Here is a 21,686-nt window from a genome sequence, read left to right as displayed (position 1 = left end):
AACTCTAAGCACGGTTGCACCTAAAAAGACATCCTTTTAATTCGGGTTTCACTTACATAGCCTCTTGCAAAATTTTCTCAACTCAGGTAGTAATCAACCTATGAGCTATTATGCAATCCACGAAGGAAAAGAAGGCAATTCTTGACAGACAAATCAGTCTGCTTACTATTGGACTGATGTAGCATAAAACCGGACCCTGAATCGAACTCTTAACCGAACTCTTAACTCTTACATACACAATCGAACTCTTAACTCTTAGATACAGTGCACAATCAGGCTTTCGGTAAGTTACTCAGGTTTGTGGAATAATGGAATAACGAGGTTTCTTTTCTGGATTTTCCACGTTACCAGTGGAACTTCTCTTCTTCTTCCTCTGAGAGGCTGAGCACAAACATACTAAAGCCGTGTTTCTGACCTGCGAAGTTGGCGCAGGTGAGGCTGGCACTTATGTGATGAAAAGGTGAGCCTCGTCGTCGCTGTTCTTCTCGTTGTCATCTACTGGAGATGGTGTCTCCTGTTGTGAGCCTGTAGGCAAAGGTCCGAGTTCTTCTTTGGTTGGCAAGGCCTCAAAGATGCATTTACCAAATGCTGGTGTCCCTTGTCTAGTAGACCAAGGGAGATGCATGTGCGCCTCCGCTCCTCCAAGGCCTCTTTAGAGCCAAACATGCCAAGGTGTTTGTGCTGGTTCTTCAGCTTATCTTCCAATACTTCTCGGTATGCCTCCAATGAATTTCTCGTCGGGGGATGTTGGGTAGAGGGCAAGCGCCTTACATAGTCCTACAACTCTTTTTCCGTCTCCTTGAGCCACGCACCCTCGAAGGCTTTCCCGGGCAGCTTGGCAATGCATGTCTTGTTCAGCTACCGTTCGGGCGCGTGTAAACCTCTCATGATCTCTCACGATCAGCGAGGGCGTTGGTTCGTCAGATTCCTCAGAAAGAAGCTCTGCGTTCAGACTAGACACGCCTTTGTCCTTTAACCAGGCTTTTCGCTGAGCATAGCGCTCCTGCTCAAACAGGACTCGTCTTTGTTGCTTTGCCTGCTCCGTTTCCAGCATGTGGGTTATTATCCCATGTTGAAGACTCTCTGGCTTCAGCGTTCCAAGCTGATTTTCCAAGATATCTACGATATCGCCTGATTGGCTGCACAAATCTGACTCACTTTCAGTGTCTGGCATGGCGTCTTGTGAGGTTTCGTCTTCCCTTACAGATTGATTGCTGTTGTCGTCCGCTCCCTGGTCTAAACACAAAGCGCGTAGTTCGTCCTTTTCCTTTTCCTGCAAGATTCTGTCTTTGAGGAAAGATTGCTCTTCATCTGTTTCAATTGGGTCTTCTTCACCATCATCTCTACGTGTCTTGGCCTTTTCGGTGGCCCAGAGTACACAGTCCATGGGGTGGTTCTTTAGCCATGTGGCTGTGCTCTTTTGTGGGTTTGGCAGGCTACAGAATTCATACGTGGACAATCATCTGTCCATTGCAGGCTGGTCGGAGGGACCAGAGTCGAGCTTCCGCTGACTTGTGATGATCATTGGGCATCTGTTAAATGATTCTGCCGCCTGGTATTTGACATCGTGTGCTGAGTAACCTCCTTGCGTCAACGTTTTCCAGTCGTCGACGTCAAGTGTAGATTCTGTAGCTTCATCTATGAATATCACTTCGGTGAACTTAGAGATAATAAACTTGTTGAATGCTCGTTGTTTAGTCACCGTGGCAATGCTTCCGTGGTGCACAAGGCTCAGGATTGGAAAAAGCAGACTTGTTTTACCGCTGTTAGCATCTCTGACTAAACAAGGCACTTTATCTTTGTGCTTCTTCTTGTTGCACCTAAGCAACTTCAAGAGATCTTTGCAGAAGTTTGACTGTTCTTCTGGACTCAGGCTGTTTTCGAGGATCTGGCGAAAGTATTTTGGATCTGGTTCTTGCGTCAAGTCAAAGGGAGAAAACGCTCTGGGAGACACTTTTCCAATTTTATCTTCTTGGATGGCATCATTCACGAAGGACCTGTCTTTTAGTGATCAACAGACGCCTTGGTTCACTTCAATTAGGTCATAGTCAATTGCCAGTGGTCTAAACAATTCGCAGTACGGGTTGGCTAATAGCTCCACCACTTTTCTCATTTCTCGAATGAGTCTAGGCTTGAAGAATTCATTGGTGGCGAGAGTTAATTCACGAACGCGCAGGCCTCACATCTGTACGAAAACGTATACTTTGCCCTGCTTTCCTTTTCGTAGACCTTTCCTCTGTAAGTGGCATAATTGAGCTTTTCCATTGCAATGGAAATGTCGTTTACCAGGATTGTCAACTTATCTGAGAACCTCTTCTCGTTGTTTTGCACCATAGGGCTGAGTGGTTGCGCTGCGATGTTCAAGGCTGTGAATCCGAACTTGCCAATTTGTAACTTTGCCTCGATAGGGTGTCCTATCGCGCTGGCCAAAGATGATTGAAACTTCTTATTGATGATGGTAACTCGCACTACATTCTCGTTGCCACACTCTTCCAATTGTGTACTGATTAAGTCGATATCATCGTCAACAACTTTCCTGGCTTTTTGTTTATAGCGATGCCGATACGATGATAGAACGAGGTCCTGCATATGTTGGTTTTTGTGGTCTTTTAAAACTTTATAAGCTCTTTCATGGCAGGACATTGCTTTCCTTCTTGGAGTTGAACCTAAAAGATTGCGTTCTCTGGAGAGTTTTCAAGTCATTCAGGCTAATTTACGTTGAACATAAAAAAATAGCAGATTATCATAAATTCACTACATAAACAACTGCTTTCAAAAAGTTCAAAACTGTTTGTTAGAGTCTTTAAAGACTGAAGTTTCATACTTTCAATTTGTTGTACAAACATCTCTGAGTTATTTGAAGCTATTTCAGTCAGAGAAATTCATGAGTCCGGAAAATCCGACTTTTCCGACCCCCAAGTAAAGAAGTTTGAAGCCCTGAAACTTGCAGTATGATTTAACGGTGAGGGGAATATATTAAGCCATGAGGAGTTTATTTGAGATGGCGGAAAAGACGGATTTTCCGGATTTCACGGAAACGTGAATATTTTATTATTCACGTTTGTTTAAAAAAACCATTATTATATTACTTCCCTTTATTCCTGTAAGTATCTTATATTAATATTATTATTATTAAGATACTTACAGAAATAACAGGAGTAATATAATAATGGTGTTTAATATTCACATTTCCGTGAAATCCGGAAAATCCGTCTTTTCCGCCATCTCAAATGAACTCCTCCTGGCTTTATATATTCCCCTTGCTGTTAAATCATACTGCAAGTTCCCAGGCTTCAAACGTCTTTACTTGGGGGTCGGAAAAGTCGGATTTTACGGATTTGATGGAAATATAAGTAACCAAAATCCGTCATTATATTACTGCTCTTTTTTCTGTAAGTATCTTTAGAAATTATACGGTAGAAGTTCCGCTTAGGTTTTGTTCTGTTTGGTTTGCAAGTGTAACCCCAACAACTTGTAGTCGTTTCGCCCTTATCATCAGTTGCCAATTTTGCATCAAAGTTTGAAAGAGAGCACGCCAGTAGGTCGCAAATCTGATTGGTAAATGGTCTGAAGGAGTGATACTTGAACCAAAGAGAAAAAGGAACGAAACATTTTGGGAAACGAACTTCCTCCTTCCCTCTTGCCTCTTTCCTCTTCCCTCCTCCCTCTTTTCTCTTTCCTCTTTCCTCTTCTCTCATTCCTACGGTTTCTCAATTTTCCTTTTCTATTCTTTGTTCAGTTCTAATTTTCGTATGTATTGTTTACTCCTTTATCTCTGGTTCTTTCTTTCTTTTTGATTTTTTTCTTTCTTTAATTGTTTATTTGCGGTTTCCCTTTATGGAATTCCTGTCTTTCTTATTATTTCTTTGTCTTCATCTTTCTGCAACAGATTTGTTATATTTTTTCTTTATCTTTTCAGATTTTTTTATTATTTTTCATTTGTTTATTTCTTCATTTCTCTTCTCATCAAATTTTTGTTTGTTTCATTGGAGACTAGTATAATGCTTTTTACAATTTCGCGTTTGTATGTTTCTTCAGATACTGTTCTGTCTTTTTCTCTGCATATTTTCCTGTCATATCATTATAGTTTTTAATTTCTCGGTGCATTTCTTTTTTTATGTCTATGTTCTTTCATTTCTCTTCCTTTTCTATTATTACTTTAACCTTCAAATTTTTGTTGTTGTTGTTTCTTTTGCTCACTATCCTTATATTAGTCCCTCGTTTTTAATCACCTTTACGTTTAATTTTTCATTCAATCCCATTTTTCGCATGTGTCTTGTTTCAATAGGTCCTTGCCCCGTTCTATGTGTTTTTTTAATTGTCCGTTGTTATTTGTTTTGTTCCTTTTGTTTTCCACTTTTTTTGTCTTCATTCATCTTTTCTTTTTCCCCACTTTTTCCCTCTTTTCCTTCTATTTAATTTCTTCCTTATTTCTTTCGATCTCTGTCACTCTAATTATCCCCCATCACTTTTTTTTTTATCTTTTTATTTCTATTTCACATTCCTTGTTGAAACTGATCAGTTGCATTGTTCTACTTTTCCTTCTGTGTATGTTTGCTATCTTGTTGGATGGCTCGCTAAATCGTCACTTCCTGACTTTCTTCTTTTTCACCTCTTTTGCTCATTTCTACATTCATTTGTTTCTTTCATTTCAATTTTCTATTTGCTTCTTTTTGTTTCTTTATCGAATTGTTAGGTTGATTGTCGATTTCTTTTTTTCCACTCCCATCATTTTTTTTTTCATCAGTCGGTTTCTTTTGTGTGTTTTCTTCCTTTCTTCTCCCTGTTTCTGTGGCTGTCTGTTGACTCGTCTCTTCGTCTGTTCCCGACGTTACTTTTGTATTTATCTTATTTCTTGGTACATTACTAATCTTTTTTTTCTGCTGTTGTTGTTGTTGCTGCTTTTGCTGTCTCATAGAAACGCTTTACTTGATATGATGAGAGAACTGAGACAAATCAATGACCTTTAATATTTCAACCTTTCAAGACTCCGCCAACCCTGTTTGTGACTGCAAGTCATCAATTTCCCAGGAGACCCCAGAATGCAATGGCCATGTGGGGAGAAGACGTACACAAAGACAGCTTCAAAATTTGCCTCAGAGAAACCAAGATTCTCGACGGGACCCACAAAAACATTAAAGTAGTGAGTACATTTACAGTGAATAGAATCTTGGCTTTGCGTTACCGCAAAAATGGTGATTTAAGTTATGTTTAATTTTTTAATTCATTTAGAGCAGTTTTAAATTGAGTGTAGAAAGTGATCAAGCAATTACTTTGATTCTTTTTTTACTACAGTTTGAGACTGGCCGAGTAGTCTAATTGGTAAGTGGTTGGTTAACGTTTGATCGTGGTTTTAGCTTCGGTCAATTTGAAACCGCTCTATTTCAAGCATTAAAATACACTTGGCATGCTGTAAAACGGAACGGCAACGATTTCTTATTGTGTGAGTGTCGTTTAGGTGGGGTAAAAGTTTGCTGATGAGGGCCTTTGCTTAAATGAAATGTCTATTTGCCTTTTTCTCGTTTTTTTTTATGCCTTGATTCTTCTTTATCTGGATGGCATTTATCGATTTGAGGCTTGAGAACTTTACCTTGACTAATAGTGTTGTATTTAATAACACCAGCTCACGATCCGGTCAAGATAACCACGCACTCTGCCAAGTAAGATTATATACACATAATTGCAAAAACGCTTTCACGAAAAAAGTATAAATCATAAACGATACAACACAGTGGTTTCTCGGGAAACTTGCGACCTTATTCTAATTTGCATTTTTACGGATTGTGTACATGTATTAAAACGGATCTCGTGTTCACTGACTGTTGCAAACTTAGGCATACCTCGAAGCTCTTAGCGTTCAAATTTTCTTGTGTTTTCTCGCTTAGCTACCTTTAGGAAGGCATAGGGGGGTTCTATGCTTTTCTAAATCACCAATTTGGGCAGCTAACCTGTGATTATTGAATGCCACGGGGAAACAGTCTTGAATACATGTGCATGTATTCCTGTTCATGCGCATGCTTTTTCGGTCTTCCCATAATTCTATAAACTCGTATAGTTTATAGTTCATACCTTTGTTCGGACAACGTTTTTTCAATCAGGTGTATTCATGCAAACATTAAAGCATACTTTACATAAGCATTTTCGTGGTAAATAAGCGCCCAAATAATAAAATACATAAGAAAATAATAGCAAAACGCATATGTAGAAACCACTTTCAAAACAATAAACTCACGAAAGAAATGAATTCATTTCCACGTCGACATACACCGAGAAAAGCGAAATTCAAAACTATGAGTAAGATGAAAAGTTCAAGCTAATTGTTTCATATAAGATCAATTTAACTTTGGTTGTTTTGGTTGTATAGTCACCATATCCAGGCATCGCTATAAGGACAAAGAAATATGCCTACTTGGCGACTAGTTACATTGTTCGTATTGCTGTTTTTACCTACTTTTATTGATGTACAAAATGTTTTAGGCCAATGGATGTTTTGATATCACCTCAGAAAGATCATTTTAGTTACAAATAGGGCATTTTGTATAATTTTTGGCAGTTGGCCGTACGATATTTTGCTCAACCTCATCTAATAATACACCGATTCCAGAAAAAAACCGGAAGTTGCATGCAAGCGAAGCTTAAAGCCCTCCAGCTTTCAAAAACCGACCTGATTTATCATTTCCACGACTGAGTTTCCTTCGGACAAGCCAGATAAACAAAGAAGGAAAAAGAGGGAAATACTTATGAAAAGGGGAGATGTCTATTTTTACCTCGGTAGGAAATAATTTCTGTTGTTCCGAGCACTTCTTGCCAAGTGATTTTACACTGAGTACACTTATTGAAACTGGGAGCCGTACCCTCGGTTTTCCCCTGCACAAAAGTTGATGAAGAATCTCTGTGTAGAACGAAAAGATGCGAGGCATCTGAGTCTGGCAAAGAAGAAGTGAATACAGGTGGGTTACAGGTGTGAATACCCATCAGCTTCAATCAACTTAGGAATTAATCAGTTTCGTGCCTCTGAGATAAACCAAAAAAGTTTCCCAAAAACAATGTTGAATGTGAAAGGACATTAGTGATTTAAATACAGCCATTGATGAATTTTGAATCTTTTCTACTCGCTTAATATTTCAGCAAGATCTGGCTTTTAGGTTTAATATTTCAGAACTAGCAGTGTCAGATAAATTATTGCATGGGCCAATTTCCTGTATTTGATGTTGGGGAGCCTGCCCAGTATTTATTTACCTGAAGATTTTTAGGCTGAATTTGAAAACATAAAGTGCAAAATAGACTACAGAGAGATAAAAGGTCAGACACCCAAGACCTGGAGAATCAGAGTGAACTAATAAAAGTCTGAAAACACATTTTAAGGCCTTGTAGGAATTTCCCTAATGTCAGGGATTTGATAGACAGCATTTACTGGCAAGCAAGAAGGTTATAATCTTCATCTCTTCTATGCGACCAAGTAAATCAAAGCTGACGATAATTTTCTAAGGAAGACAGTTTTTCAACCATTAACCAGAACTGCAAATGTAAGAATACAAGCTGAAATGGCTATTCGGAGAATAAATGGATGGCACATATTTGATGGTGCAATTCCACAAAGGTTGTGTAGAGGTTTAATCAACCCTGGATAGTGAGCTATTTGCTTGTAAACTGGGAGAAAATTAGTTATCTAATAATTCCTGACACGTAATGTTTAATTTGTCATTTGGTAGTGAATGAAAACAGAGTACATGATATGATATTGTTCATCAGTGGCAATTAAATATTTAGTGATTTCCACCGTACTAAAATTGTGCATTATGTGGCTTCATGTTCTATTTTCTGGCACAGGGTGTAACATAGAAGGACACATGGTCTGGTGTATAATTTGCTAATAACATAAAAGTGCAATTGAATTTGACATCATTGAGAATTTCCTACATTGTATGATTTTATAGATTCCCAGTTGTTTTGAACTATTTTGAAATATTCGCTCAACGTTACCAGAGGAAAACTAGAAGAAGCTGAATTCTCTCATATTAAATGCTGGACAAACTTATTGGAACTTTGATATACATTATTTATTCTCAGGCTTTAGCAATAATCACACCTTGTACAGCCATCTCTAAGCATTAGGTAAGCCAGTTCATATATAATATATGTATCATAAATTGTTCAATATTCTTTAGCATCTCCTTCCACCATTCTATGTCCAAGGTAATTTGCTCCTTAAAAATTCTCAGTTACTTCTAATTTATAGCCAGGACATTCCGAAGTCTGTTCACAACAAGGAGTAGTTGATGTACATTGCACTTCATAAACTGAAGTAAATACGACTCTTGTTTACTTTTAAACCAGTATCAAACATTTTGCATATTGACTTTATAAGGCAATCTTTCAGGGTCTCACCATCCATAACAATGACATTCTTTGCTTCAATGATTTCATGGCGATTGCTCTTACTTGGGTCTGTAACCAGCTCAGCTGGAAAGTCCCCAAAATTTCCGTTTTCTCTTGATCAAAAAGAAAGCATTTTGTTACTTACACCTTCGTCTATCCCTGTTGATGCATTATTTCAATGTACTTGTCTTTTACCACTTGCTAATATTTTAGGCCATCTTTCATGGCATGTGGCTGATAGTCTTGCTACACTGCGGTACATTTCTTTGATAATTTTATTGGTGATTTCACTAATGAATCAGCTTTGTGATTGCGTCCTACCCTGCAACGCATTGATGCTGTCACTGTACCGAACCCTTGTTTGTACCACTCTTGGCGAGTAGATCGTGGTCTTGTTTGATACTCTGATTAGCATCTTTTGAACTGAAGGATTTGTCCTACTCTCTCGCACCGATTGTTAATTCGTTAAGAGAGATCGGATTTTCTCTAACTTGAGAAGACTGAAGTCGTCAGCGAAAAATGAATCAGCCGTAGGAAATTTGTTTACGTTGGGATGTTCTGTTGCAATATTCCCGATATCCGGAACAATTTTTAAATTTACTTCCGTATGTTCTTTCGAGCTCTTGCTTCTGTTTTTATTTTACCACTTTAAGCTACTTTAGCTTTAGTACAGCTATTCTTCGGGTCAGGATCGTAGATTTTTAAAATTTTCATTTCATTCAGGTTCTTTTTCCTAAACCGACCATGAATAAAGTTCTTTTAGGCAATAAAATGGTGAGAAAATGTTGTTTTTTCGCACATTAGAGATCGAGACAATCGAAGGATGGCAAACATATCTTTCCAAAAGTTCCTTTATTTTGCCACTTTAATTTATACGGCGACTTTTAAACCAGAATTTCAATTGGCTGTGTGTCAATTTTTCAATCTGTCCTTCGCTCACACTGACGCCGGTAATATCATCAGAAGAGAGATTGACTTCTCTTCTTCGTTCGCCATGTTGCTTTGAATATTTACCGCGAGGGCTATTAAGCCTCGTTTCGGTGCAACTTCCGGTTTTATTCCCAGTCTTATTCACAAGGCATCAATCAACAAACGTGTGTCGGGCTTTTTCGATATTCTGATTGGTTGTCTAGATATCCACATCTAAAGTTAGAGTAGCTAAAAATATGAGAGCACGTGTTGCGTAAATGGACGCCACGGGAAAAATGTGTTAAATATCAAAATTTCCCGACACACTTTGGTTTGTCATTATTTCTGGAATGTTCTGGCGAAATTTCACGAAAATCCGTCAAATCTGCATACCCTATAAATTCGCTCAAAGTGGATGTATTCCGCCAAAAATCAAATGCGAGATTTTAGCTTGTAAAGGTTCGTAAACAACTCGCGCCACGCCCGGAGATTATCACGCCTAATAAAACCGCAAACCAATGGAACAACAGGACCTCCTAGTGTCTCTGACAATAGATCAAGATTTCCCGGGAAAAGCATCGCATTGCAACATGTTTTTTTTTGTCTCGCTCAGTGGAGTTCAATTTAGGACGGCTACGTAATATAATGGGCAAAGACGCTAAAGGCAAAGGCAAAGGCAAAACCCGCGCCAAAAATGTTCAAGGCGGAAAATGTGCCGCTGAAAAACAAGACGTTGAGGAATCGACGGACAGCTTAAGAAATACCCTTATTGCTGAAATGACTTCCCCTGGGTAGGTTTCATTTTCTTCATCGCTTCCGCCAGATTCCGACGAAGAATCTTGTTCGCAGCCTGCACTGACGTTGACTTTGATTTTTAAGCTACTTGTTCCAAGGATATTTGAACGCTCCGGATCTTCAGCAGATGCCGAGATTGTCGAAGGCGTTTGGCCAAACCAAGAGCTTTTGTCGCTTCCGGCAAGGTTTTTTTTCTTTCCTTGACAATATGGAGGTTTTTCTTTCTTCTTTGGGCTGGTTTTTTTCGTTTTCTTTAGTACCCAAGGGCTTTTTTCTGCTTTTGGTTTTTCCATAGGAGTTAGCGTAAAGAGCTTTCACGTGGGAATTTTTGTCAAGTGCGTGATGTAAATAAAAATATGCAAATGACATGAAAAACGAGCGATGAGCGTTTGCCGCGAAAATATCCCCAGGGTTCTCGCCCGTTGATAAGATTATGACACCTTCCTAGTTTATTAACTTTATTTGAAAATACGTTTTTCCTAAATAACTCGGCCGCTTTTTGAGATTTTTAATGTTTTTCCATTGGAAACACTAGATAAAGTGACGAACTTAAATTTTGTCAAATAAAAGAAAAAACGATTTTTTTGGCCTCTGAAGGTGGGAAGTAACCTTAAGAACGGCTTGGTTACTTTATTGAATATTTGTACGCATTTATATCCTAATATATAGATATAGCCAAGCCTAAAAACCGAACTCCCATAAAATACTGATCATCTTCTCGACAAAATAACCTTTAAAGAAATTCGCCAATGAGCATTTCACCAAACCGAATGAATTGAACAAACAAAACAAGGAAATCTTCATCAACAGAATATGCATATCAGTACATATGGGTATCAAGTAGCAAATCCTGTCTTAACGAAGGATGGCCGAATGAAAGAATTGTTAAAGAAGTTTGTTTAAGATTCGTTATCACTTAAAGAAATGCATTTAGAAGCCGGAGAACATAATTTCAAAGACTCGTGGTGTTCAAGTTTAATAATTATTCAGCCCTGAACCGGAATTTCACTATTACTTTTGCCGACGGCTTTGCAATCACTTTATCGGCCTTAGCTTTACCGGTCTTCTACCAATAACTTTTAAAGAAATTCAGCCCAGCACGTAACCAAATGAAGAAATTGAACGAACAAAAGGAGGAAATCTCCATACCTTGCAAAACCACGTGCGAGCGTCACTGTAGCAAATCCTGTTCACTTTTAAATCATAAAAAAGGTTTCTCGACAATATACAACTTACAACAACTTTGACAAAGCAACTGAAGTGTTATTGAAATAAGCGAAGTTAAAACAATGAAATTTTTAAAAAAAATTCAGTGTCTTACAACATGCATGATTTCAAATCAGGAAGACTTTACAATTCCTATTGAAGATATCTCGCCGAAGCAACTTGACAATTTTAATAGAAAACGCGATGAAAGTTTATACAACAATGAGTCACTTACCACAATTCGGGCGGCTCACCCCAAAGTGAATCTTCCTGGCAGAAACTTATCAGAAGGTAATGATATATAGTTAATTACAAAAGATCCACGAATTATTCTACTTGAAGGGTATCGCGTAAATCTAAGGGTGTGGATGCGCGACGCTTAGAATTTTAGCAACTGATGTTCTTTTTTAAGGACGTTAGCTTCCGCAACTTTTACAATGGACCTCCAAACGTGTTTGTTTCTGCTGATCATTCATCAAAAGGAGGGAATCTAAGTCCAGTTCAAAATGGCATAACTGCTTGGATAGAGGTAGGATCATTGATTTACAGTTGTGTTTGTGATGATGCATACTATATTCGAAACAACGTCGCAGCAAAAACATTTACATTTTGGTTTTCTTCTTCCTACATAAGTAATCCTTGGTAAATTCTTTTCATTCGACAGTATATCAACAAGACTGGATTCCGCGTTTGTTTCAAAGAATTATTTGAAGCAAAATACGACCCTGTGTCCATTTCTTACACTGTTTTGTCTGGTAGGAGCTGAATTATTTTACACAGTAGTGTTAATTAATTTTTACTTTTTCTTACTCCCATTAAAACCATACTTGAATTTTGAAATTATGAATGTTTTCAACAAATAAAGAAACAATAAGATAATCCACAGACGTGGCTATAACTGAAGCAAGTATTCCGAAGTGAAATTCGTCTCTCTGGTATCTCGTAATTCTGGTCAGATTTGAACAGTTATTTTGCTTAGTGCATCTTCGTAGCCTTATATGCAGGCACGCGGTAAAAATTAACATTTTGAGGCAGACTCCTTCTTAACCAAAATATCGACGCTATCACCAAGCTTTAAGAAGACCAAGTTTAGCTCTTTCAAGGAAATTCAACTCTCGCGGGGCATTTCTTTCTTATCTTGTATTTAGTCGCGAAACAAGGCAAAGGTTCTAGCTCCAGTACTTCGGATCTAAGTAAGGTCCTTCGGAGGGCTAGGAATTCTTTCCATCAACCACACATTCCAAGAAATGTCTTGGAGTTCATCTTTACTATAAGCTTGCTGAAGAGCAAAATCTCCCGCATAGTCTGTAGTTGTGATCACTGGTACAAAAGATCAATAAACGAGTGGTATTCCAGAGATTGTCAGTCAGCTCTTAACAACTGGCATTTTTCCTAGAAAGAAGAGCTGAAAAAGGACGTGAAGTGCCAGAGGTGGCTCAAATCCCGTTTTACAGGAAAATTAAATAATCGGTTGACTATCCGGGTGACATTCACAGAATCACAATTTAAAGCAACCAGAGACGTTCCTTCCTCCCTCTAGAGTGATAATCGCCCCGCGCTGGCTTACTTAATTCATAGCCTTCCTTTACCAACCTCTTAAATGCCTTTTGCAATTAAACAGTGCTATAATCACAAGCTAGTTAATAAGTATTACCTTTTCCTTACACCTGCAGAGATATGCCAGCCTGGATGGGGTTATTTCAATGGTTATTGCTATTTCACCAGCTCTGAATGCTCTTCTTGGCTAACTGCTGTATCAAATTGTTCTACGATGGGCACGCATCTCGTGACGGTTCACAACCAAGAGGAAAACGTCTACATTCAACACCGTCATAACGGCAAGAGATCCTGGGTAGGGCTGAATGATCGGAGCGTAGAAGGCTCGTTTGTATTGACAAACAGAGAGATAAGTAGGTTTAAGTTCTGGGCTCCACAGCAGCCAAACAATCACAAAAATCAGGACTGCGTACACACTCTTGGCGCGGAGGAAGGGTACACCTGGGATGACGTGTCGTGCAATAACTGTTGCAACTTCACTTGTTTCAAAGTTAAGACAGTCTAAGCGAAATCCCAACCTAATATGAAGTTTCATGGTTTAGAACAACAGTCTGTTAATGACGGAGTCTAAGAAATCTTATTTTGCTTCCTTTTATAGTCCTTCGTAAACTTAGTAGGAGTCAAATCTTGTGTATACTTTGTGTAGTGATATTTTCTATTTCCTCACAATATTGTCATGAAAACCAGTGGAATTGTTTTCGTTTTCCGTTTTGGAGGCTATCTACATACACTAGCTTCTCCAGGTAGACGTTATCGTTTTGAATTCTGGAACGTGGATAAAGGCTATTTTCCGACTGAAATGTCTAATAATAACAAAATGTATTCTGCTACGGTTAAAATCCTCTGAAGTTCCTCGGATAGGAGATATCCCTTTCATGCACCTTCAGCAGACACACTGCTACTCCAGGATTACGTAATCCCTTAAAATACTTCGATAAATCAGCAGTTAGCTTTGCCTCTTCGAATTTTTTTAAAAACACTAACCTTATAGATGCTTAAACTACAGTTTTGCCAACCCTTTTCTTTACTTCCGCTGAAGAAAGCTCTGCCCTTCCATATACCTCTTCCAAGAGTACACATTTCGAGCAAAGCTTCCCCGTAAGTCCACTGTAGGAATACGTATTCTTCAAGTTTTAGCTCGACTGCGTCTCCACAAAATTCGAACCGAGGCTCAACCAAACTCGCAGTAGCAAAACTATTTTGGCTTTATTTTTAAACTGGTTACGATTAGGTATAAATATTTTGCTGAGGACAATATAGGACGAGATATCAACTAGATATTCGCTCAGATCCAATTAAAAGATTACGGTTGAGGTTCCAAGCGGCAAGATACTCGCAACACTTGGAGGAAAAGCATTCTGCTATGTGGCTCCGAAGCTCTGGAACAATTTACTGAGTAGCATTTCCAGTCTTGACTCTCTTTCAAGTTTTAAGTGCTGTCTTAAAACATATCTTTTTAAACAGGCTTTTAATTTGTTATAATTTTCTATAAATTGTTACTTTTCACCTTGTAATTTTATCAGTCTTAATTACTTGTATATTTTATTTATTTTGAATCATTTTATGTAATTGGAAAATTGTGCTATATAAATTTTAATTGTTAAATTTAATTTTTATTATTCTCCTTTGTTATAGACGAGTGTGCTACTAATCACAATAGCTGTGATATCAACGCAATTTCTCGGAATACTGTGGGATCATACAATTGTACTTGAAAAGCTGGTTTCTATGGAAATGGAAGAAAATGTTTGGGTAACAAAAAAACTTTTTAATGTCCTATTATGTCAATCGAAAAAAAATCGCAATAAAGTAACAATTAGAGTGTTAAAACAAAAGAGCGAGTCTTGAAAAACAAGTAATTCGCTACTTTCCTTGAAGTGCTGTTTTGTAACGAAATATTTGGCCTCGTGGACGGTACGTCATCATGTGGATGAAAGAGGTCGTGCCGCGTTTTCAGGGTCTTTCCTCTTGAGCAAGGAATTAATTTTCCCTATTTTTTTATATATTATTATTCGGAGATATTATCCCTCCGTTCCTTGTATAACTTGGTTCCAGCTCGCTTATATTATACTATTTCTGTCTCTGAATTACTGGAAACTATATTACCTGAAATGTATTACAAGACTGTGCGGTATTTGCACAAAACGCTTGTAAGTTTCAGTATTCTTAAAACAGCGAAGTGATACTTCGGTTTAAATAAAATGAATTCACAAGAACATAAATCTAGCTTGTCTTAAACGGAGTAATTAAATCAATGGATTTTTAACTTATACAGGATTAGGGTTTGAAGGCGTAAGCGTCACCACTCCACTCGAGCTTCCGTTACGTGCCCCTTGCTACACCTCAGTAACCCTGGTGTAAAACATGCAAGCAACTAGAAAATATCGAAACATTTTATCAAACTGACTTCATCTTTTTTTCTTTTGTTTCATTAGATATAGACGAGTGTAGTACCAACTCCCACAGCTGTGATGTCAATGCTGTTTGTAACAACACGGAGGGAGGCCATAACTGCACCTGCAAAAATGGATTCATTGGAAATGGGAGAAACTGTACAGGTAGCTATCGATACTCGGAGAGTCGCGGCTCTAAGTCTTCGTAGTTAAATAATTACTTAGAATGCAAAACTAAATGGTTAAACACTAATCAGCTGATTCCTAAAGCAAAGCGCGCGCTCTGATTGGTTAATTTAGCGCCTACTATTTGCCCATGGGTGTACGCTGCTGACGTGTGTGCTAATGTTTACAAAGCAAATCTTTTGACTGACATTGTTTCCAAAGTAATGGCCGACTTTCTTCTGCCAGAAATGCGAAACTGTCTTCACAGTTGTCTGAAGATGAAACTTTATCGAGTTACTGGTGTGAAGGCGGTTGTCATGAATGAATTTTCGCGCGCTTGTTTTCTCTTGTCATGTAAGAGTACACGAACATTTTTTTGTGATGTAGCTCAATAAAAGGACTTCTGTTGTTCCAATGTCTCAATGTTATGTTATTATGTTATGTTATGCAAACTTGGGAGGGTTGCTAAGCACCCAAGAAGCTAGAGTCGCACGAGGCGATAGCCGAGTGCGACTCTTACGCTTCTTTCGTGCTTAGCAACCTCCCGCGTGCATCCATAACTCAATAGTGCACGCTATGGCGTTCACCATTTGTTAATTAGATATAGATGAATGTACTTCCAAGACCTATAGCTGTGATGTCAATGCCGTGTGTCGCAATACCAAAGGATCGTACAAACGTACATGTAAAACCGGTTACACTGAAAATGGCAAAACATGCACTGGTAATGTCAGCCATCCTTTAAGCGCTTTCCATTCAACCAAAAATTTCCGAATTTTCGAAACAGAGAAAAATGGTACGGAAATGCCTTACGAGAGTTTCGACTTTCCGGAAAATACGAATATTGTTGAATTTCCGAAATGCGAATCATTCAACCGAAAATTCCAGGAAAATCAAATGGAACGGAAATTCCGGAATTTTCGAAAATTTGTTTATACCTCGGGGAGTTATTCTTTTTTCCGTAAATTGTGGACTATGCTGTTCCCTTAGCTACTGGAAATTTCCGGAAATCCAAACTGTAATATTTGGTCAAATGAAAAGAAAGCGCCCCTAATGTCATTATTTTATCTAGTATCATTTGACGGATGAATTTAGCATTGGATATAATCTGTGCCAGAGATGCTCTACAGTAACTGTTTTGAGAGTTTTAAGGGGAAAAGTGGACCAAAGTCAGTAGGGTGTCGCAAGAAAAATTACTATTGTAATGGAATCTTTAAGTATTTTCCACACTTTTGGATCTAGGAACGGATTCGACTACGAGCGACTATGCGAGATTTAATCGCAGGTTTATCGAAATATTCCGTGAAGTTATACATCAGAAGCTTTCAAGATTTGACCATGTTTCCAACATTGTTAACGTGGTTAGTATGTTAGAGATAGTTATATTTTCCGTGATTGTAAAACATGAGAGTCTTCAATTAGTTCTGTTAAGCTAAATTCATTGGCGCGTTGATAAAGGTCATAATCATCATCAGCATCATCATCATCATCATCGTCATCGTCGTCATCATCATCATCATCATCATCATCGGCTTACTTACCTTTCCGAAACGTGTCTGTACCACTTATACATTTATGTAGAAGCTCGCAATGATATGATGACGGCTACTTCGTCGTTCCTCTCACCAAAATTACACTTTTCACACGCACGTACTGTGTCATTGTCTTTAAATCTCGTATTCGTAATCATATTCATAATCTTACTCGTACAAAAGGTGCCCATATATACATGTACAGCTATAAAATTGGTTTAATTCTGGTAAGACAAAGGCTGTCACTCTCTGTAAAAATTTCCAGCAAAACCGGTTTTCGTTTGAATCCATATTAATTTATTTTTTGTGTGTTTTAGATATAAACGAGTGCTCTACCAAGTCCCACAGCTGTGATGTCAATGCTGTGTGTCACAATAGCAGAGGATCTTGCAAGTGCATATGTACACCTGGATACACTGGAAAAGGCAAAAAATGCGCTGGTGATTATACAACTTCCTGATATCCTTATTAATTGAGAAAAGGATATTTGCGTAGGCAGCTCGTTGCTTACATGACAAGGAAAATAGACTCGAAAGTATATCAGTACTTTTTCTGTGAAAGCTTGATTTATGTAATTCAGACAGTTGTTCTTTTAATGATCATATTTTCTTATACATTTTACTTGTGACTACATTATTAATTCTTATATTTTAATATTAGCTAGTTCTAAATCTTAATTTATTTAAATTCATATACCTTCATAAGGCTCTTATAATTTCTTTTTTCTGTTTTTTTTCGTGGCGTACCTGTGAACTAGCTTTTTAGCTAAGCGTACCGACCACGTTAAATATGTTGATTGATTGATTGTTCGTTGAAATGCCAGCTTTTTCAGAACTCGGCATCGCTCTCAGTAAACCACTGTAACTATGCACTATTTCATAGAAGGCCATTTCCTTGCGGAAAAGAGCGGTCAACCCCGAGCAGTTAAGACAGTCCGATCTTGCTCTCTTGGATAAGCCGTCACAGCCCAGGGTTTGGGTTATCTTCCGAGCTTGTGGGGAAATGAATTTTGTGAGAGACTGATTGTAACCCAATTAACAAAGAATTCCAGAGGGACTATTTTTGCTTTCCCAGCTGAAAAAGAAAATTAAAAACTACTTGCAATTCCTTGAAAGGTGGTTCAAAAATGTAACGTGATGTCACTGTTTAACTTTAATTAGTAGCCACTCAGTCGTGTTCTGTTGAAAATCAGCGAATCTGATTGGATCTCTAATCGTTTCTATTTAACAATTATTCCACGAGCACGCGTTGGATATGAGATGGTAGATAGCCTAGGAGGTGCGTAGCGCCGAGTTGGCTATTACCATCTGATATTCAATAAGCGCGAATGGAATGATTGTTCCATTAAAAACGCCTCCAAAATATAAAAAAATAGGCGTACGCCTGACCATCTTTGTAGAGCATTGTATAATTAACAATTAGACCCGTAGCCCGCAAGGGCTACGGGTCAATAGCCCATGAGGCGAAGCCGAATGGGCTATTGACCCGTGGCCCTTGAGGGCGAAGGGTCTAATTGTTTTAGTATCACCCAACTAGTCGGACAGAAAAGGTAATAATAAAGTTAGCAAATGCAAGTTGAAGAAATATTTATTTGGTAATAAAACGAAAGAAAGCGTCACGCTCGATGGCGCCAATTTCGCTACTCGATGACTATTACTAATAGTCCCCTAGTAGCGTAGCCAATCAAAATGCAGGATTTGCATTAGTCCACTAGTTGGGTGATACTAATGCCTGTTATAACATAAGCCGAGAAATTTCGGAGTTTTGATTGGTTGATAGTATCACTATTTCCGCGTAATAGTGGTATAATAGCAAAAATAATAACAAAAAAACTCAAAAAGTACGCTTACACCTGACCATATTTGTAGAGCATGGTATAATGCCTGATATACCATGATGGCTAAGCCAATCCAAACTTTTGAACTGCATTTTACGATGATCCAGATTTTAAGAATTAACAAAAAGATTCCATGTTGCCGTGCGTTTGTTCAGTAATAGATCACAGACGACGTCAATACACTTTCTTTACAGCCTCGACAATATTTTTTTTCATTTTCTTTCGCCCAGTCACGTAAAATATTATTTAAATTTTAAAAATTTCCGCCATTTTAAAAAACAGAGGGAGAGTGTTTGTTATATTGACGTCATCTATCCGTCTGTCCTCCAATAGATCATAGGTGAGAACCAATCAAAATGCAAGAATACTTACATTGTATTGCAAGAATACTTATTGTATAATCGCTGATAGACAACGACCGCGAGCGCGCTGCTCTTGAAACTGAAAATTATTTTTAATTTCATACTTAAAAATGCACAAAATTGTAGGTTAAGTGCTGTTATCCTTTGGAGTGTCTACCAAAAGAATTGGACTACTCGCCCTCGTTTTCGTGGGCGACGGTCAACTCGGATACGCCTCGATGACTATTTGCTCATAAAAATTTCGCACCCGTAGTCTCATTGTTAATTTACCGTAACGGAAATTAATTACCCACAATTTTTACCTATAGCTGAGAATTGTTTTCTGTTCAGTAGTCAAATTGCTTTCTTTCAAATTGGAAGTTAGCGAAGATTCAAGCGTTAAATAATTTCTTTGTAGAGATCACCATCAATGGAAGTCTATTAATTTATATGTTTCATTTAAAATTTAGTCTCTCCTGTCATTAATAATCACGCCATAAGCGTATGTGCGTAGCTTTGTACTGTGCAACTTTCAAATAACCTCGATTTACTCAGCACTTCAAGCAAAGGTCTGCAAGCAAATTTTATTGTCACTTTCACACAGTTTGTCGGAGGTGAAGTCACATCTTTCGCTTCTAGTATATCTATAAATATATCCAGCAGAGCAAGATCTGCAAACGACTTTTCCTGAGTGTATTATTTGATTTACAGTTTTTAAGAACTGTGCCGAAATTTACAAGTCCGGAGTCAAGATCAGTGGAGTGTACAAAATCAATCCTGATGGTTTGGGTGAATTTGACGTCTTCTGTGATCACAAAACAGCGGGTGGAGGATGGACAGTGTTTCAGAAGAGACGGGATGGCTCTGTAGATTTCTTCCGAGCTTGGGATGACTACAAACGAGGCTTCGGCAATCTGAACGGCGAGTTTTGGCTCGGACAGGACAAGATTCGCCGCCTGACTAGGAGCAGCAGTAACAAGCTTCGTGTTTACTTGGAAGACATTCATGGTAAAACAGCATTTGCTGAATACAGCTCGTTTTGTGTGGGAAGTGAGGGGGCGAAATACCGGCTGACTTTGGGAAGTTATACAGGTGAACTTACCTCTGTGGTATTTGTTCTGATCTCCTCGCCAAAATGTACTGGATTTTAAAATTAGTTTAGTAGATGTTTACTGGTTTGCCTGGGCAACTATGTTGAAGGAAAATGCAGAAAGCAGCGACCCCCCGCCAATAAATCCAAAGAGTTCATTTGGCTTTTCTTTTGTCAGGCACGGCTGGTGATTCTCTCGGCTATCATCGTGGCAATGCATTTAGCACCAAAGACCGCGATAACGACGGTAGCCCAAGCAGCAACTGTGCATTGTCTTATAAAGGTGGCTGGTGGTACAACTACTGCCATTACTCAAACCTCAATGGTTTGTACCTCAATGGTAAGGTCGATAGTGTAGGAATGGTGTGGTATTACTGGAAAAAGAACAGTGAATCTTTCAAGAGGTCTGAAATGAAGATTCGTCCAAAGAACTTCTAAAATTCAATGTCGCCAACTTCTTGTTACGCTGAAGTATGTATCCAACAGCTTATTAACAGCCAAGGAGGGTGTCCTTTTGCTGTGGTTTTCTTTTTTTGGTTTTTAGTGTTGTTTTTTACCATTAAGAATGGAACTCAACTCTTTCTGAGCAGTAGTTTCGTTGGTTTATCTTAGTAAGGTTTCGTAAATGAAGTTGCTCAGTTGAGTAGAAATTACATATTCAACTTTTAGTACAAGCTATCAAAAAAGAGAATATTTTGCCTCCACTACACATCCGAACACACTAGACAGTGATTAAATTGGGTGCGTTGGCCAGCCAAGCCATCGTCCCGTTTATTCCATCTCAGCATATAATACAAACTATGAATAAAAAGACAATTGCTAAGTGCACCAAAGCCGGACACGAAAACCCTAAAACCAGCAAGTGGAGAAAATTGGGAACGTGTACCCCCGACCAAGGCAGTGGTGCAACCCTCGGGGTTTTAGGGTATCCTTAGTTAACATCAGTACTGTAGAATAATAAACCTAAGGCTTTATACAGCGATATAATAGCAATAAGAGAACTAAATAAACGTACAACAGTGGATTACAACTGATGATATTATTAAAAGAAAACCAAACTTAACCTAAACACGGCAAAGGCGGGCCATAGAATGTCTCACCTCGCCAACTGTCACCGATTACAAACTCAAATCCCACTATACACTGCGCACCTCAAACCCGTACCCAGCCCTCTGGTCCGTGCCGGCAAAATAGTAATTTATGCTAATTTAAGATCATCACAAATTACATTTTTAGAGATATACTGGCTAGTTTCATTTATCTTGTATCCACACTATGCGTCAGTTAGCTGGATTTCCTCAGGAACCAAAATGTTAATCGTCTAATACGAGATAGTTCAAACGTTTTGCGCATACCTGTACCAGCGAAAAAACTGTTTCTGAGAGGTAAAGCAAATAAAAGTGGTGAAATATTACTCTTTTATTAACATTTCAATCTGGCATAAATGAGCAGCATCTAATTTCTCTTAAATGGAACATCAAT

General features: G+C 38.4%; 1 protein-coding gene and 1 pseudogene across 1 annotated transcript; one reads left to right on the top strand and one right to left on the bottom strand.

Annotated features, from left to right (window-relative positions):
- Positions 1-1,459: 1,459 nt before the first annotated feature.
- LOC145497353 (uncharacterized) lies at positions 1,460-3,698 on the bottom strand (annotated as a pseudogene).
- Positions 3,699-13,060: 9,362 nt separating this feature from the next.
- LOC145497352 (uncharacterized) lies at positions 13,061-21,279 on the top strand. Its single transcript, XM_081477173.1, has 6 exons — positions 13,061-13,336; positions 14,482-14,598; positions 15,218-15,404; positions 17,254-17,376; positions 19,826-20,206; positions 20,383-21,279. Exons 1-6 carry the CDS (start codon positions 13,061-13,063, stop codon positions 20,640-20,642), a joined length of 1,344 nt encoding a protein of 447 aa, XP_081333299.1. The 3' UTR covers positions 20,643-21,279.
- The last annotated feature ends 407 nt before the right edge of the window (positions 21,280-21,686 follow it).

The sequence above is a fragment of the Orbicella franksi genome, chromosome 9 (assembly GCF_964199315.1).
Source record: "Orbicella franksi chromosome 9, jaOrbFran1.1, whole genome shotgun sequence".
Taxonomy (NCBI): Eukaryota; Metazoa; Cnidaria; class Anthozoa; order Scleractinia; family Merulinidae; genus Orbicella; species Orbicella franksi.
This window is presented reverse-complemented; position numbering and strand designations above follow the sequence as displayed.